The 18,299-nt window shown below is 37.5% G+C and overlaps 1 protein-coding gene across 4 annotated transcripts in view; it reads left to right on the plus strand.

Moving 5' to 3' along the window:
- The window catches only part of Rpgrip1l (RPGRIP1 like), a 101,719-nt gene that overhangs the window by 20,540 nt on the left and 62,880 nt on the right, over positions 1-18,299 (plus strand). For all 4 annotated transcript variants that reach the window (XM_057753816.1, XM_057753815.1, XM_057753818.1 and 1 more), the window contains 4 exons: positions 4,141-4,246; positions 6,317-6,463; positions 7,759-7,832; positions 13,427-13,566. In XM_057753816.1, coding sequence (XP_057609799.1) covers positions 4,141-4,246; positions 6,317-6,463; positions 7,759-7,832; positions 13,427-13,566 — 467 coding nt within the window. The remainder of the gene's footprint in view (positions 1-4,140; positions 4,247-6,316; positions 6,464-7,758; positions 7,833-13,426; positions 13,567-18,299) is intronic.

Genomic DNA, 18,299 nt, shown 5'->3' on the forward strand with positions numbered 1-18,299 from the left:
ATCTGTACCTAGGATCGCAAGTAGTGGATTTAAACAAAACCATTATCCTTTATGTCTACTCTTGACAATTTTAGGGAATGTCACTGTTCTCTTTACTAGAAGCTTTAAAACATCCATTGCAAGGAAGTCAGGACCACGACGGGTTAGTCCACCCACTGAGACAGTGTGCTTGAGCTAATGGGAGCTCACCAAATCCAGCTGGACTGGGACTGAATGAGCATGGGATCAAACTGGACCCTCTGAATGTGGCTGACAATTGGGGCAGACTGAGAAGCCAATGATAATGGCACTGGGATTTGTCTCTACTGCATGTACTGGCTTTTTGGGATCCTAGTCTATTTGGATGCATACCTTCCTAAGCCTGGATGGAGGGAGGAGGGCCTTGGACTTCTCACAGGGCAGAGTACCCTGCCCTCTCTTAGGACTGGAGGGGGAGGGTGGACAGGGGGGGGAGGGGCGGGAGGGAAGTGAGACGAGGGGAGAAAGTGGAAATTTTGATTGGTATTATTTATAAAGTATTTTAAAAAGGGAAAAAATACAGAGACCAAAAAGAAAAAAATCCATGCTAGTGTTTTGTTTCGTTTTGTCTTCCCCCCCCCCCCCCGTTATCTGTGACCCACATTTCTTTCAACAATATGATAATCAAGTCCCTACTGCTGTTTGGAAAGAATATTAAATGTTTTTAACTCTGATTGCTTTAACTTTATCCCGTGGACTCAGTCAGCCTAAGACTATTACGGTGATCCTTTCCATTCTGTCTCCTAAACATCTGACCTCACTGCTTCCCAGAGCCTCACAGCGCAGCTTCTGTGTGATGGAGTCGCTCCCCATCCTCTGCAGTGTGCTGCTCATAATCCTCGCTGGAGCAAGGAATGCAATACTGGCAGCTAAGGAGGGGAGGCCAGTGTCTAGGGAGTGCAACATATGAAACTTCAACTGTAACAATGATTTCTGCCTCTTAAGCCTTCGTATTAGACTGTGCATTACATAGCTCCACTGGAAGTTCTCTTTCTCCAGTATAGCTGAGGTTTTAAGTTTCTGGATTTATTATGGCGCCCAGTAGCAAAGCTGGAGTCAAGTGTTTTCAAGGCTTCCATTCGAAATTTTTTTTTCAGAGTTTATTGCTTGGCTGTTTCAAATTATACAAGAGAAAGTTGGCATACAGGTTGTTGAGCTGGGTTACTTTTTTCAACATAAAGTCTAATTTATTTCAGCTTGTTTTTAATCTAGAGAGGAGCCAACAACTTTTCTCATAGTTTCAGAAGATCCAATCATAACTCAAAATATTATCTATAAACGGAGAAAGCAAAAAAGAGAAAAAAATCACTGCATTCTCTGACTTAACTGTTTACAGTTTTTCAAAGTCCTTGTTGAAATTTTGAGAAATGGATTTTTACAAAACGTTAATTAGAACTCTTAATATCTGTCTGCAAATTATTTTACTATGCATAATGCAGCCGATACAAATGGTTGCCCAGCTGTTAGAGTCCGTCTGAATGTTGCATTGTGCATAGTTCATTCCATGAGAACAGCACCATCCTGAAGACTTGGTCCTGTCTATGTAAAGGGCAGTGTACTGTGTAGAGGCCTCGGGGAACATTGCTGGTACATTGCTCCTACATCTCTTCCTCAAAGGAAGCTAACTAGGCTTTGTTCACAGACATATGGGTCTAGGACTGGCTGCTTAGTGATGTCAGTTGTTCCCTATCACTTCTAACATCCTTAGGGGCCTTTTGTGACATCTCTTTCCTGTCACTCCACTCTTACTCTTTCCCCAGAGTTCATCTATGTAAAAATGTTGACTTGTTTATCAAGTCTAAGGTGGTTTGGTTGTACATCATGAACACCATGCAACAGATATCATGGTGATAATTTTAATGTGGGTGTACTTTATATCTCTGACCAGCACTTGTGACAAATTAATATCTTCAGATTATTGGCATCAGAAAATATATAGTCATAGTAATCAGAATACCTACTACCTGCCAAACCCTCACGTGGGATTGAGGTTTTGCATAGTCTAGAATAGCTGCGCTCCGTGGTAAAGTGATTTTGTACTTAACATGCCATAGTATTATTCTTGATAGCAAATACAGTTGTGTTCATGTCCAGTGTTGGGCGTCATTGGTATAAAACACTCTGCCTCTTTTCTTCTCAGTATGTTGGAGTCCATATCCCCATAGCATTCAGGGCAATGCTCCGTAGAACTCTTTCAGCCAGAATACTACAGTATTTAAAGCACTTGCTCTCCTTTGCAATACAAAGAAAATTCAGCGTCAAATTTTGTGAAGCTGTATGACTGAACTGATTGTTGAGATTTAATTGTTTGTCATTAATATTAAACTACAGTTAATTTTAAAATATAATTGATTTTTCTTGGAAATTTTGTTTTATAACAAAATTTAGATTTGATCCTTAGCACCTTCCCTTCCCCAGTAAAAAGAGCAAAAAACTGATAAGGGGTCTAGAGATGGCTCAGCAGTTAAGAACATTGGCCATTCTTCCAGAGGACCTGGCTTCCAGTTCCGGGACCTATACTGCAACTCATAACCATCTGTGACTCCAGTCCCAGGATGTGTGGCGCCTCCTTCCCTCTGAGGGCACCAGGCACACACCTGGTGCACAGGCATACTAACAGCCAAATTCCCATAATACAAGATTGTTGCTTAAATTATTTTTAAGAAAAAATTAAGACAATAGAAAATATAACAAAGAATTTATATTTTTGAGTATATTTTTGAGTCCCTTTCTGTCCAGTATCAGTAGATGCTGCACATTATTGAGTGGTTAAACCAAGTAACTCTGGGGAAAATAAGTAAATTGTATTTAGATTTCAAATGTTTTTTCATTTTTTGAATAAAAACAAATTTGAATATTTTCTTTATTTATTTAAAATATATTTTTCTTCATATTGCATTTTAGTAAAAAAATGTAAGAACAAGGAAAATAGCAATAAGCACACTGTTGAATCTGTGCTCAGAGCTGCTAGATAACTTGTTTGAGACACATAATTATTTTAACATTGTGTTAAGACTGTGCCCTGGGAAAGATCCAAGCTCTTGAACTTGTTTATCTTCTGTGTGAGGACAACTAACTGTGCAATGCCAAAATACAATGAACTTTCAAATATCAAAGAGGAAAACTGAGTATTTCAAGTCCTCAGCTGGTTTACAGATGTGTGAGCTTTGTAGTGCATTTGCTGGTTCCATTGGGCCTTGTGACAATGTTTCCAATATGTGGATACTAGGTAAGCCTTAGAAGTCAAATTACTTAGTTTAAATGCTGAAATAATTTTCTGAATTTAAATTTTTTTACCTTTATATTTTTTAAAGTGAAGCCTTAAAATCAAGGCTTCACAATTTTTTAAAAAAAGTTTAAATGAGGCATTAAATTAAGGGAACTTTTTTCTGTCAGGAAAGTAAATGCGTTTTGAGAACAGGTATTCATTTAGATCTATGATTAACCTTTAACAAGATCTTCCTGTTAAATTCTACATTTGCTTTAATCTCAGTAGGAAAAATACAAAATAGTATTGCAGCATATAAGGTTTCTATATACCCTGTGGACATCAAATAATCTCTTACAGCTAAAGGCACATCTGCAACGTATTTAAACGCCAGCTTTGGGCATTATTAGTAGAAAATGCTAAGTCACTTTTTTTGGAAATATTTTTGAAAAGTTGAAACTCCAAGAGGAAACTCTACTAAATGATAATCTTGTGATACCGTGTGTGTGGAGATGAATGACGGTGCTGCCTCTTCTGCACATAAGGAACCTAGCGTGGAGTCCGTTTTGGAAGCGTAGAGTTTGCTGGGAGACAATGCTGGCTGAAAACTGATGGTTTTATCCAGTTTTTCAGACCATCCTAAAATAGCTGTCATTCTATACTGTCAGCTTGATGAAGCTAACATTGCCATCAAGTTTGGAACTCCTTTCAGATTCAGAGGGCCTGTTTATACACCTTCCAGAATGGATATTGACTGGTTTTAATCATCTACCATAACATAATAATATAAAATTTTAGACGACTTATTTATACACAAGTAAATCAACCATAGGTATGTGTTTGTGTTATTGTTGTTGTTGGTTTCCTTTTAACTTGTATTCGTTTTTTTCTTTTTCTTAAACACAACTCTGAAGGTCAAATATTCGAGACAATGTAGAGCTGATTAAACTCCATAAACAACTGGTGGAGAAAAGCAATGCTCTTTCAGTCATAGAAGGAAAATTTATTCAGCTTCAAGAGGTACTGTGATTATTTATTTTATTCACAGATGAGAAGGATTCAAAAATAGTATTCAAATTGTACTTTTAATAATGGTCATAACACTAAATCTTTATTTTAATATGTGCTTTCTTAAATGTGTATAATTTCTCTTTGCATATTGTTCTTAACAGTTACTACCTACCTACTTAGGCTTTTTATAAATAGCTAAGTCATTTTACCAAGTGCATCTGCCATAAATCCCCTCATGCCCTGAACGTTCTTTTCATCTCCTTTTTCCTGAGCTCACATAATGGCCTGCAGTACTGAAGATGTCTCAGGGCCTGCGTGCACATTCACTTTCACATGTGTGCAGCAAAGACCAGAGTAGCGAGCAGGTCAATAATTACATTCTGTTGAATCTTTCTTTGGTGTGAACTCTTATTTCTTTTTCTTTCTTTTTTCTTTTCTTTTCTTTTTGTTTTGTTTTGTTTTTGTTTGTTTGTTTTTCGAGACAGGGTTTCTCTGTAGCTTTGGAGCCTCCTAAACTAACTCTTGTAGACCAGACTGACCTCAAACTCCAAGAAACCCTCTGCCCCTCAAGTGCTGGAATTAAAGGCGAGCCACCACCGCTCAGCTTATTTTGTGTTTCTTTGGTCACCACCATTACCAGAAAATATTTGAGTACCCATAATATCAGCTATCAGTCTATTTATTTTAAACTTTGACAATTCAGTCTGATCTATTTAGGCTTCCCAGCCTCAGGGTGGTTTTCAAGTGACTGTAGGTACACAGGGATATGCCCTCACAGAGCTACTGCTTATTGGCATTGCGTAATTAACAGAAGTTCTGCAATTAATGAACTCCAAAGCATTCCAGATGATCAGCATTTATATTAAGTCATGCTTTCTTTGAAGTACAGAGACAAGGAAAGCTGCCCATTGATGTAAAGTACAGGGTCATATCGTGCCTGCTTCACTGTTGAACTAAATGGTTAAATACCTTTCAGACACTCTGAGTGACATCTTCCAGCCTATAGGAACCTCCTGTAGTGCCAAGTATAACCATGTTCCATATAGAAGCACAGATTTGTAGGAGAAGAATCTGTTTTGGGAGTGGGAGTGTTACCTGTGTCAGTGTATAGATAGGTCCCTTTGGACTAAAGTACATGTGGGAGAAGCAGTTTCAAAACTGCAGAATTAAGAGGGGAACTGAAAAATTGTTTTATGTTTTCTTACTTCTCTGACTATCTTGATTCCCATGTAACAGTGACCCCTGGTGTATTTGTTCACATAACAAAATAACAAGTGCCTGCTACATTACAGGTACATCTTTTGGGAACTAGTGTAAGGAAAGGCTTAAGAGGTGGAGGCCGACAGCCTCAATGAAGTAGGGAGCTCAAAGGAAAGGCTCTAAAGGCAGCCTGCTCCAATAACATAGCAATAGTGGAATTGATCTGAATGTTCCTAATATGTCTTAAAGGCTAGATTTCTTGTAGGTGAGCTAAAAAGCCTTCACTAGGACTTACACAGGTGACTATTTCAGGTTATAATCAAATGGTGTCTACAAAATGCCTTTTTATAATTAATAACCTGTTTTATTTACTTTTAAAATAATGTATTATTTAAGTATGTAAAATTGAATATAAATCATGTTCATATATAAATTTTTTACAACTTAAAGATTTATAAATATTTTTGCAGAATTATAAAAATGTCCTTGTATTAAAATTAAAAGCTAACCATTCAAAATTGTTTACTTTGGTCTAATGGCAAATCATCCAGTTTCCGTGTCAGTGATGAGTGTTTTTTTGACCATGCTGAAGCACTTTTAGACAGCATGTCAAACCACTATAACCCTAGTAAAAGGGGGAAAATTAATTGCTAAAACTAGTTTATATACTGGTCACTGTCACCAAGTCAAAGCCTGGGACAGTAAAGGGGAGACAGTGTGTGTGAGCCTCTTCTTCCCTGTGTTACATCTCCAGTGCTTATGACCTGAGGAGTAAACTGTGCAATGTAAACGTCCAGGATAAAGCCGCGATAGACTCGCAATTAGTTATTCAGAGCAAATATTTAAAATGCTTGAGTGTTTTCTCTCTCTGTTTTGTAGAAGCAAAGAACGCTCAGGATCAGCCATGATGCCTTGATGGCAAATGGAGATGAGCTAAATATGCAGCTTAAGGACCAGCGCTTAAAGTGCTGCAGCCTGGAGAAGCAGCTGCAGTCGGCGAGGTTTGCAGAGAGAAGAGTAGAGGAGGTGAGCTCCAGGACAGTGGAGTCATTTTTGCATGAAAATTTCTCTAGAACTGTTTTGGAAAGTAAAAGAGAAACAATTCAAAAATAAATTTATGTCAAAGTCCTGAACTCTATATTTGATATTTCTGAATGCAGCAGAATAGAGTAGGTAGTACAGAAAATGAGTGGCAGGCTGAGCCTTCAAAACACCCGCAAATGTGCTGAGAGCCACTGTTTATCTAGGATTAACGAGCCTTGAGTGAAATGAGAAGTAAGGTGATATCGCATGGCCTAAGGAACGGAGACACAAGAATGGAATCAGAGGAATGACGTACTCCTGAGGGGTGTTAGGCTCTACTGTGTCAGCAGTGCTGTAAAATACCTTCTTTCTGGGAAGTTGTTTGAAAACGTACCCTTCTATCACTGTTGCCACGTATGTCTCCCAACCAGCACAGTGTTTTTCTGTGTCTATTGGACGTATTCCTAAGGAGAGCAGAAATGGAATAGGTGTTTACATTCTGCTCTGCACCAGGAGAATCTCCTCCTGTCTCTCCCTGGCATCAAAAGAGAATGTCGAAAATAGAGATGACTTTTAAGTTCTCTACTCAATAGCAAAAAAAGAAAAAAAGAGCGACTACAGAGCATATTTACTAATAAAACCCTAAATACCACAGGATAACAATCCACATTTAAATCATAATGATATAATAACTATGATACCTGATAATTATATTTATTTCTGAAAATATTATTCATTAGAATAAAATAAGAAATATGCTTTATTCTTATGATGAGCTACCATTTATAAATTCCAGGTAACAAGAGAAATTATGTCTTTAAATAGTGATTAACAAACTTATTTGAATCATGAACTCAAAGAACAGTTAATACTCATTTTTTATGGACCAATTAGAAATTAATACAAAATGAATACAGTGATGGAATTCATCGTGGTAGAAAGGAAAAACTGTTGTTTCCAGGACCTCAAGAGAAAGCTCTTAACACGTTCTTTATTGAGTTCTGGCTCGTGTTGTCATGAAGTAGTGTATCCATTTCTACTAAGTTAAAACAGGAATATTAATTTCATGTTTATTTAACAACATGGAAGAAATCAACACTGAATTGAATGCAGGCACCGTATGTGGTCTAGTCAGCAGCAGCAACATAGGAATCCAGACTGAACGAGTGGCTGCCCCCTCCTGGTTTTCTTATCGTGTGGTTTGATATGATAATTACTTATTGTATAACTTTATTTTCAGAGACTAGTGTGTTAACTCTGAACCATGGAAACTCTTTGTAATTTTATTTTCATTTTAGCTGCAGGATAGAATTAATGATTTAGAAAAGGAGCGAGAACTTTTAAAGGAAAACTATGATAAACTTTATAACAGGTAAATCACAATTCTATGTGTTTCATTCTCTTTGAGCTCTCTTTAATCAAAGCATTTATTGTCACAATATCTAATATTGATTTAAAAGCTAGCAACAGGCCATGGAAAGACATGTACTTACTTTGCAAAAGAAAAGTAAACTTTTTAAAGGCACTGGTAGCTGGTTCTTAACTGAGCTATAGTATATCATCATGTGAAGAATCAGGTTGTTTTGCTGCTAGTAACAAGCACTGTCACTTGTTGAACACAACCTACAAGCCAGTAGATGCCGTGCGGGATGGCTGCATCCATTCCTATCAATTCCTTGGAACACTGTGGAATGTAGAATTCTACATGCTCAGACAAGGGGGTAGAACAAGGCTGGAGTACCTTCAACAGATACCATATGCTCTTGAAGAGTGTTAGAGTCAGGAGGCCTGAGAGGTTCCTGGAGCTTGCTTAAGTCTCTACTGGGTTTCCAGCGTCTTAGCAGAGTGAACGTGGTTGGGGAAGGGTTCTCCAGCAATATCTATGTTCCTTATAAAGAGAAACTCAGGCACCTCAGCCTCAGCTCAGGATGAATTTTGAAGAGCTACTTCACTTTCATTCCTTAATGTTTCATAATTACAGTCTTTTAGAAAATAACCCCTTCTGCTAATATTTAAAACAAAATTCTACTCCATGGCTGAGTCTTGTTAAATGATTCTGATCTGTCTATCTTATATATGTCTGTGGAGTTGTTGCTGTCTTTTCACTATGTGGAATGACAAATGTGGGATGACGTGGAAGCTGAGTTAGCTGTTTAAATATGCTTTATCTGATATTCAACCTCTGCTTCATGTTGGGTCATATACTGAAACCTAACAAAATAGTATCTGTGCTTTAAATATATCTTTACCCTTTTGACTGAATGTTTTGCAGATTAATATACATTTTAAATTTTGAATTTTTAGTTACGACAGAGTATGTGGGGAATTTTATTTTGGTTACTTGTAAACATGACTGAAGTCTGTATTAGTTATTATTGTAATGCTTTTTACCTTTTTTTCCCTCTCAGTTAGGGGTTAGCAACAGTAGGCTACCAGTTAAATATTCAGGGCCCTCTAACAGGAGTAGCCTAGCTAAACATCTTTATGTGGAATTGCATAAAACTTCCTTCTAGACCATTTTGTTCCAGTCCCTTTCTAATTAGCTTGGCCTTAAAAAAAATCTATTAAACCTCCTGGCTTATATCTCCATCTCTAAAATATTGTGTGTATATTTACATTGATGTATCTATATGCCTTATGATCATATGTTTGAAATTTCAGATGTTGTACATATAGTACATTGCCCTGTTGTGAAAAGCGATGGTATCCTTGTCTTTTAAAAAGGAGGTAACCGAGAAACCAGATAAACAAACTTGTGCAGAGTCACACGGCACTGCTGGGAGTTAGTGTGGAACTGAACCTAATTCTTTCTGCTCTAAAATTTGATTTATTTTCCCCAGTGCACCACTGTCCCTGATTTTAATTGCATTTGAAAAGTATGTGTGTGAAAAGGAAGCATCCATGAAATAATGTACCTGTCATACATGCAGAGATTTTGATTGATTTATACTTATCTTGAACATCTTGTAACTCTAAATAATTTAACGTGGTCTAAATTACAAAAAGTACCATTTGGCCATTACTTCTAAATTTCTACTTCTCTCCAACTTGGGAATTTACTAGACACACTTTCCTGGAATAAAAACATCAGACTTATCTGGGAATAAAACATAAATGGAATTTTGACAAGGCATATTTTTCTCATATTTACTTCATCACCATAAAACATTATCTTTCCATATTAGAAGATAATCTAAGAGTGTAAATCTGGCTTGCAGGTTTTGCTTTTTTTTTTTTAATGTTTTGGGCTTGCACTACATTTTTTTTCCTCATGACACTGAAAACAGTCTTCATTGTGCCACTTACACGTAAATATTATATGAGGTGTGTGGAAGCAGATGGCTACAGTGAGCATCAAAACAAAGTACAAAAAAAATCAACGACTCCTAAGCTAAATTCAACATGTACATATAATCATAAGTAGAATGTCAAAATTTTCTGATGGAATTTTTTATTATGTGTTCAGAAGCATAAAGAAACTGTGGACATGGCCATCACCGTAGATTCTTGCAGCTTCTCTCTCTCACTACACTCTTATTCATCACTGCTGAAGTTAATGTTAATCAGAAACTACGCATGCTACTTGTTTGCTTAGTCATAATGATCACATGCTTTAAAAGGGAGAGCATGTGTTTGTTATTCCAAGTTGGCCGGTTTTCACGAGAAAAAAAGATGATTTGCAGATTGCATTCTCATCTTCCCTTTTTAAAATGAAATTTTGAAAGTGTTTATTACTTGACATGTGACATATTAGAGAATCATGTGGTAAGATAAAACCCTTGTGTTAGTACTTGGTATGAGACTTCTTTAATATGCTAAACATTTTTGATACAATGCCAAGAAATAAGAACTTTAAGAAATTTTCAGTTTTAAGATTCAGAATAACTTTCTGCAATTAAATCTTCCTGTTCAGTAAGAGAAACTTCTTGCAGTAATATGGTAAGGCTGTGTTCCAGTCCTGAATTCAGTGTAGTTTGGGTGCCAGGAACTAGTGGATGCAGTAGGCCTTAAGCAACAATGTGCACATATAACCCGGGGAGGTTATTGGAATCCGGATTCCACCACACTTCCTGAGCCTCTCATGCTGAGCACATGCACACGTGTGCGCACGCGCACACACACACACTCACTCACTTGTGTGCCCAAAGCGCTACTACCTCTATCCACTGCCAAGTTTTCATCTTCAGGTTGGGTCCCAGACTCTGTTGAAAGTGAGTTGAAGCTATTAATTTTCTGAGAGATGTTTATCTAATGGCTGTTTGTTTAAAAAAAATAGTCCATTTAGAGTTTGAGTGTTGTAGTGACCTTTCAAGAACCAAACAGATCAAGTTTTCATACTGTGAAACTGCTCAGAATTTGAAAGAGCATGGCTGCCCCTCCCATAGACTCTGTTCTTTTCTCCATGAGCTCTGACTGTATGCAGTACCTATGGGTTTCTTCATGGGAGAGGGGCTTATGCTCCCTCATTTCTCACATAAGGAACATGTTCTAGAACATTGGAACAATGAAGTTTTTCTGTGAGAAAAAAGATCTGAGAGTAAAGGGGGATTTTTAACTTTTATTTTGATCATATGTTTTAATCAAGGGTTGTTATTAACAGTATAATTGAGACCCAAGGCAGCCTGTGGGCATGCTAGTGACCACAGGCACCAACAACCAACAGCTCTCCTGCAGGCTGTGACAGGCCATACCAGTGCAATGGGCACAGAGACAGTCATCTTCCCTTCACTGCCACTGTTGGTATATACAAAAACATTTTCATGAATAAAAAGTTCTTAAACACTCTTCTCATATGCAGATTTAATCATGTATATGGCCCTTGCAAAGAAAATGGAGCCAGATGTGGTTCACCATTTATAGCTGCACAGATGGCTCCAAGCATAAAGGAATATAGTAAATTCAAAAGGAATTCCTCATGAAACTCCAGTGGAATGCAGTCCTAAATTTAGAGGGAAGATAGCAGTGGGCTAAATTCAGATTGACTTATGCTGATTTACACTAGTATTTTGTGGGTTTGGAGAAACCAGGCTGCTAAATTGTTCTTAATTTAAACACACACAGCTTCTGATGTTCCTGCCAGATTAGCTGCTGGTGATCTGCTGTGCGCACACTGTTGGCATACTACTGTTTCTGATTGCTGGCGTCTCAGGGAGTGGATGCTGTGCCTATTTCATCATGATAAGTTCTTTTCTGGGAGGTGCATGTTTTTAATGATAGAAGGCACACATACACACATGTACTATTCATGCATATGTATTAATTTGGCTAGACACAGAAATTATATACATTCATTTTAAGTGAATTTGTAAAGGAATATTTTTTAGTATTTAAAGTATATATGCTTTATTTAGATTCCATTTAAGCCTAGGTAATTCTACCTTTGACAAAAATTAGCTTAAGATATTAACATATCAGTTTCTGTGGTTTTTTTTGAGGATCTGTATGTGAAATGAGAACACCGATAGAGGAAAACAGATGTCATCTGTAGAGTGACGTCTAGAATTCCTTTTGTTTTTAAGGTGATATTATTTTAAATGCAATAAAAATATTCAAAATGTGAAATGAATACACAGTTTGGTTTTTTTTTTAACTGTGTCTTTTACAGAAAGTATCTCTTGGAATAAAAGCTCAGGACAAGTTGGGAGCAGCATCAGGGTCAATTTTCAACAGTACATTTCTTTTCCATTTACTTTGTCATTGGTATAAAAGCAGATTTTATAGATTTTTGTTTCATTTACTGAATTTAAAATAAGTAGAGGGGTCAAAGCTGTGGGTGATTACTCAGTCAAGTCAGGCTGTGCAGATAATGGTTTTCTGCTGAAATGCAGATCGAGATCAGTTTTCCGAAGTCTGGCTCTCACCTGGAAAGCTGCAGGAACGTGGATTGCCAGGCTTTTCCTTTGCTGTGTCCCTGAGTGTCAGCGAGGCAAGCGGCTGTAGCACCGGTGTGGACCACACTCAGGCCCCCTGGATGAGGAAATGGTTGATTTCTCCCTCTGTGTAGCGTCTAGTTACTCCTATCCTGTCCTTTCTTCTAGTGTGCTATGCCTTGATCACTAGCAGATTTAAACCTGAACTGAAACTGCTTTGGGCTGCGGGCTTGCAGATGTAGCTCAGTGGGTAGAGGGTTTGCACAAAGCCCTGGGTTCTATCCCCAGCATCACACAAACCAGATGTGGGGGTGCACACCTGCAGTCTCAGCCCTGGAGAGGTAGAAGCCAGAAGGCCAGAAGTTCAAGGTCATTTTCAGGGACTTAGGGAGTTCAAGGCCAGCCTGTGCCAGAGACCCTGTCTCCAAAAACCAAAAAAAAAAAAATGTGCTACATTTTTAATAAGGAATCAATTATAATCCTGTCTTCATGATCTTAGTAGATTAGAGGCACTCACTTTATAATAATCTGTGTTAAAAGTAAAATTATTTGTTCTTAGCCTATTGCTTTTGTCTTTTGTGTTAAACAGCCTTTGCACCACTTCTTAGTATCAGAATTACCACCTTGTGGTTCGGTATACCATCATTTATGTCTGTGTTATCACAGACTCCCAATTTCCTCAGAATTAAAGAGGAGGTGCAAAACGCTTTTCCTCAGTATTGGGTGAGTGGGCTTTGTAAGTGGGAGAGGACAGTCTCGCCTGTCAGTTGCTGAGGTTTGGAACCGTGGATTCTCTGGAGTATGTACAGTATCTGAATTCCTTTACTAGTCCACAAAAGCTGCATGTTGCCAACTTTTCTGACTTTGGAGCTCTAAATTAAGGCCAGTTCCTTTGCTCATCCCACAAACTCTTTCATGTTCCCTAACCACAGCCTGAGCAAGGCGCCTTGGTTTCAACAGCAGCAGACCAGCATATGTTTACTTAATTCCTAAGACATGATGACAGTGGTCTCCGTGCCACTAAAAGCTTTCTCTTTATTATTTTCGGGTGAAGCTGATTTGCCAGCTCTCCCTGCATGTCACGTGTGTTTTGCAGTGCCTTCAGTGCTGCCCAGGAAGAACAGTGGAAGTTAAAGGAGCAGCAGATGAAAGTGCAGATCGCTCAACTCGAAACTGCCCTAAAATCTGATCTAACAGACAAAACTGAAGTCCTTGACAAATTAAAGACTGAAAGAGGTACAGCAAAATAACCACCTGTTTACTTCTGCAGACATCTGATGCTTATTTGTGGAGTCAGTCAGTACTTCTTGTATACCTACTGTTTGCCAATCATCCTGCTGTCCTCTGGGGACACAGCTTGTGTGTGTGTGTGTGTGTGTGTGTGTGTGTGTGTGTGTGTGTGTGTAATACAGCCAAACATATACATGCCAAAAGAACTTTTTTTTCTCATAGTCACTTTTATCTAGGTTGTCTTCATTAATTTAATATCCTTAAATTCTGAACTTCTCTTTGACAGAAAACAAGTATTTATTAAGCACCAGTATGTGCTCACCATTGTTGTAAGTTTTGAGGATACAGCAACTAAGACAAAGACTTGCCCACATAAGACATGGAGGCCAACAGTAGCTAGAGACTTCTGTAATGGCTCAGATAGTGGCAGATACAGTGGGGAAAACCCAAAGTAGGGACAAATAAGAGAAATAGTTTCTGGCAGGTTTTGATAGACCAAACTGAACAATCTAATAGTGAGATGTTAAAATAATAATCATTAAGCAGAATCATTAGGTCTTGTCTCCTAGAAATAAAATGTAATTAAAGATGTCTGGACTGTTGTATTGCACACAGACACATGCATTCCCAGTGCAAATAGATACAAAGCAGGGGTGGCAGATTTTTTTACTCAAGCGTGGTACCTGTGTCTTCACCCATGAGATACACCTAGGAATGTAGTAATAAGCTTGGTCCTTTGGAACATTTGCAATTCAGTTACATGAGAATTTTAAAAGTTTAATACAGCCAGACATGGTGGCACATGCCTGTAATCATAGCACTCAGGAGACCAAGACAGAAGAATTGTAAATTCCAGATCCCTTGGGCTACATAGTAAGACCCTGTGTTAACAACAACAACAAAAAGGCAAATATAGACTCAGTAAGAAAAGATGTATTTTTGGTTGTACTATTACCACAAGGTCACATTTTATTGACTAAATGGAAGAGAATTTTTCATGTTTAAATGTTCCTAAAATTAGAGTGCATCCATAAGCAGTAACACCTTAAAACTGGTTAGACTGTTTTTACATTTCAACAAGCCTGAAACAGGAACACATACTCGATGGAGTCTTTATTCCAGTGAAGCACAGTAGTCAATATTTTCTACCAAGTGCTCAAATTGACTGATATGTTAATTGTGAGTATTTCTAGAAGGCTGTTGATGGGACCACATGGTGACATGACTTCTTAGCGGGTTTCTTAGTGTCACTATTGGGTCTTACTGGGGTGCTGCGTCTTAATAGTTGCTCAGTAAATACATGAAGTAGAGGTGCCCTGTCGCCCCATTCCATTTTCCAAAATAGATAAATTGCACATTCTTAAATGACAAGGGAAATAAGGAGCAGCAGGATAGCCCAGCAGGTAAAAGCATCCTGCCACCAAGCCTTACAAACTGAGTTTGATCCCCCAAGTCACACGTGGTAGGAGAGAGCTGCCTTCTGCATCTTGTCCTATGACCTCACGCACACCATGGCCCCCGCATCCCCCCCACATACACAATAAATAAATACATAATTAATTTTACAGAGAAAGGGAAATGAAATAAACCTATTTTATTTCTATTTTTTCTGCATTTTCTTAAAGATATCAAGAATTCTAACATTTTGTCTTCCACACATCTGAATTGATTCTCAAAGGGTAGAATCTTAATTTCTCTTTAAACTATTGTTTTTAACTTATTTGGAGAACTCTTATTATTAAGTATTGTAGTTGCTCAGATACTCTAATTTGCCTAGTCCACCCCCATCTTCTTTGCTGGTTCTTCCCTTTAAGGATTTTCTGAATATTGAAAGTAATGCATGAACACATGAAAGAGGCCTAGGCCCTGTTGCAGCTCTCAAGTCAATCTTACTGATACTTACGGTTCTTGTGTTGGTGTATGTATGGATTTAGTCTTATAATATGCCCTTTTAGTCACTGAATTTTGAGTCAATATTCTGGTAGAAATTTAAACCCATGTCACCGTCGTTGACAGTGCCTCTTACAGTTTCTCAGTATAAGATATCCTGAAGATGACTCTGCAGTTGCTTATGATACATATTCAGGAAGTAATTTTTAACATCATAGGCCACATCTTCTGACATGAAAACCCTCCTTAACACATTAATATAATTATTTTCTAAGTAAAAGTTGCTAGATCTGTGATTTTCCAGTTATTTTCTTTGAAGGGTTTAAATTTACAAATCTAAGAATTTAAGTCTTTATAAAAATATTCAAATGAATCAAAGAAAATAAGTTAAAATAATATTAAGAAAAATATTTTAGATTTTAATTATTTTGGGGAAATAAACAAAAAATTTGTAATTATCTATTTAAGGAAGTCTTTGAATATGATGAAAGTTCCTTTCGTGGTACAGATTCTGAGATGGTTTAATTTGAATGTGAACTCTGCTCACACATTTGCCTTCTCTTGTATCAAGTGTCCCTTGCCGAAGATGCTTCCCTGGCTTCTTGTAGTCATTCATCTAACCGGCAAGTTATTTTTAGAGAATATTCACCTCTTTATTCAAGGTACAAATTAGTTTCAGACTGTGTGAATATGTGGGGAAGGGTATGTAAATGCAGTTTGCATTTGGTTAATGCTTAAATTAACTGCATGTGTTTAAGGGCTTGCTTTTGAACGTTCCTTTCTATCTTTAGCTGAAATGCATAATTCAGCATAATGCATATGGTTATATTGATCACAGCTGAAGATATTAGCACAAAGGAGCTCTGAAAATTGTTTAGTTGAATTGTTCTCTGCACTGTTATTAATGGCGTGCTGGAAGAATGTAAGTTTAAAGAGTAAAATGGTATCTCATTTGAATAAAATGCTGTTTAACTTAACCTGCTTTTTGTCAAATCAGAAGGTAAGACGGTTGTTTTTCATCTCTTGCAGAGTGTTTTGATTTTTCATATTATAATTCAGAAAGCCTGCTTCCTCTTTGAACTATAGCCATTTTGGTACTTCTTAAGGACCCAAAACATATTCTAAATAAGCAGCTTGATAAAGAAAGGCTCTAGTGTATAATTCTACATAAATTCTGTAAAGAGGTCAGCAGTGCTCAATGGTGTTTCTTCATTGAGTCATTCTTCCACAAATGGCATTCTATCTTTAAAATATCAGTGAATGGGGACATAGCTGTCAAAACAAAAAAAGAGTAAAAGGATGGAAATGCTCGTATAATTTTATTTGTATCTCCTGATATATTCATAGCTGTACAGAATTGAAAGGATTAAAAAAAAAAAACTAGAGCATAGGAAAGATCACAGTGTACAGTGTGTCCATGCTAAGAAGGAGTAGTGTGCCAATGGACAGCGGTTCCCAACCTTCCTAATGCTGCGACCCTCTAGTACAGTTCCTCATGTTGTTGTGAACCATAAAATTCTTTTCGTTGCTACTTTGTAACTGTTTTTGTTGGTACTTCATAACTATAATTTTGCTACTGTCATGAGTCATAATGTAAATATCTCTGTTTTCCAATGGTCTTAGTTGACCCCTGTGAAGTTCAACCCCCAAGTAGAGAGCTGCTGCCTTTGAACCTTAATTATGTCTCAGAGTTCCTGCTTGTGCAGACCACAGAGTGAATGCACTTATCAGCACCTAGGGTTCCCCTCTCTCTTAGTTACGGTTTTTGTTGTTATTTTTCTTAGTCTGTCAGTATACCATTCGTTGGTATTTTGTTATTCTCTGTCATAGTCCCTCTGTCTTCTAGTTGTTTTAACTGGATCAGTACAAGGAATGCCACATTACCATTGTATCCCCCCACAAAAGTTTATTTTGTAAGAATTCATAATGATAATTAATGCCAATTTTTAGTTGAGAGACGAGTGCTTGGCCTATACCTTCAAACTTTTGAGGTGTTTTTCACACTTTGAAATTCCTTTAGTTTACTGAATTTAAGCAATTTATACCATACAATAATATACAATAACCTTTACCTTTATATCCATATAATAGAAGTGTTTGTGTATTTAATAAAGTACCTCTGTATCTTTATATACCTGAGGATTTCCAGGAACTATATGATATTAAAGTCTTACCAAATTTAGTCCATTTCCTCTTAACTGTGTAATTTAACATTTTTACTGTGTGAAGTATTTATAGCTTGGGAAAACAAAGCCTTCAAAAAAGGCAGAGACATATTTCTATATAACATCCAGTCAGACTGCAGATGCATTCATGGGAAGAATTCTTGGCAAATGTGTTACTTATTTTTTTATTAATAAAAGGAAAGAAAATGTACAACTTGAATTGAATTTATTTGAATAAACAAAAATTGAGATCAAAAAGAAATTGAGAGACCCACTCTGGATGGCATGGTCTAGAAGTAGTCCACCAGGAGTCAGCAAAGCAGAGTAACTGCCTACCACAGTGAAGATCGTGGGAGTACACTTAGGAACACAGTGCTAAAGATGCAGTGCACGTGCCTGTGGCCGTCAGTGACTTTTCTGTTTAATGTGTCTACGTGTTTTTGCCTGCATGAGTTTCTATATACCATGTGCATGCAGTGCCTGCAGAGGCCAGAAGAGGGTACCAGATTCCCTTGAAATGGAGTTACAAGTGGTTATAAGGTGCCATGAGGGGTGGCTGAAAATTGAACCCAGATCCTCTGGAAAAACCGCCACAGCTTGTAACTGCTGAGCCATCTTTCTAGCCCATGTCCTACTGATGGCAGGAACCGTGAGCTCAGAATACAGTTGAGTTATCATTGGTGC

Source organism: Chionomys nivalis, chromosome 21 (assembly GCF_950005125.1).
Source record: "Chionomys nivalis chromosome 21, mChiNiv1.1, whole genome shotgun sequence".
NCBI lineage: Eukaryota > Metazoa > Chordata > Mammalia > Rodentia > Cricetidae > Chionomys > Chionomys nivalis.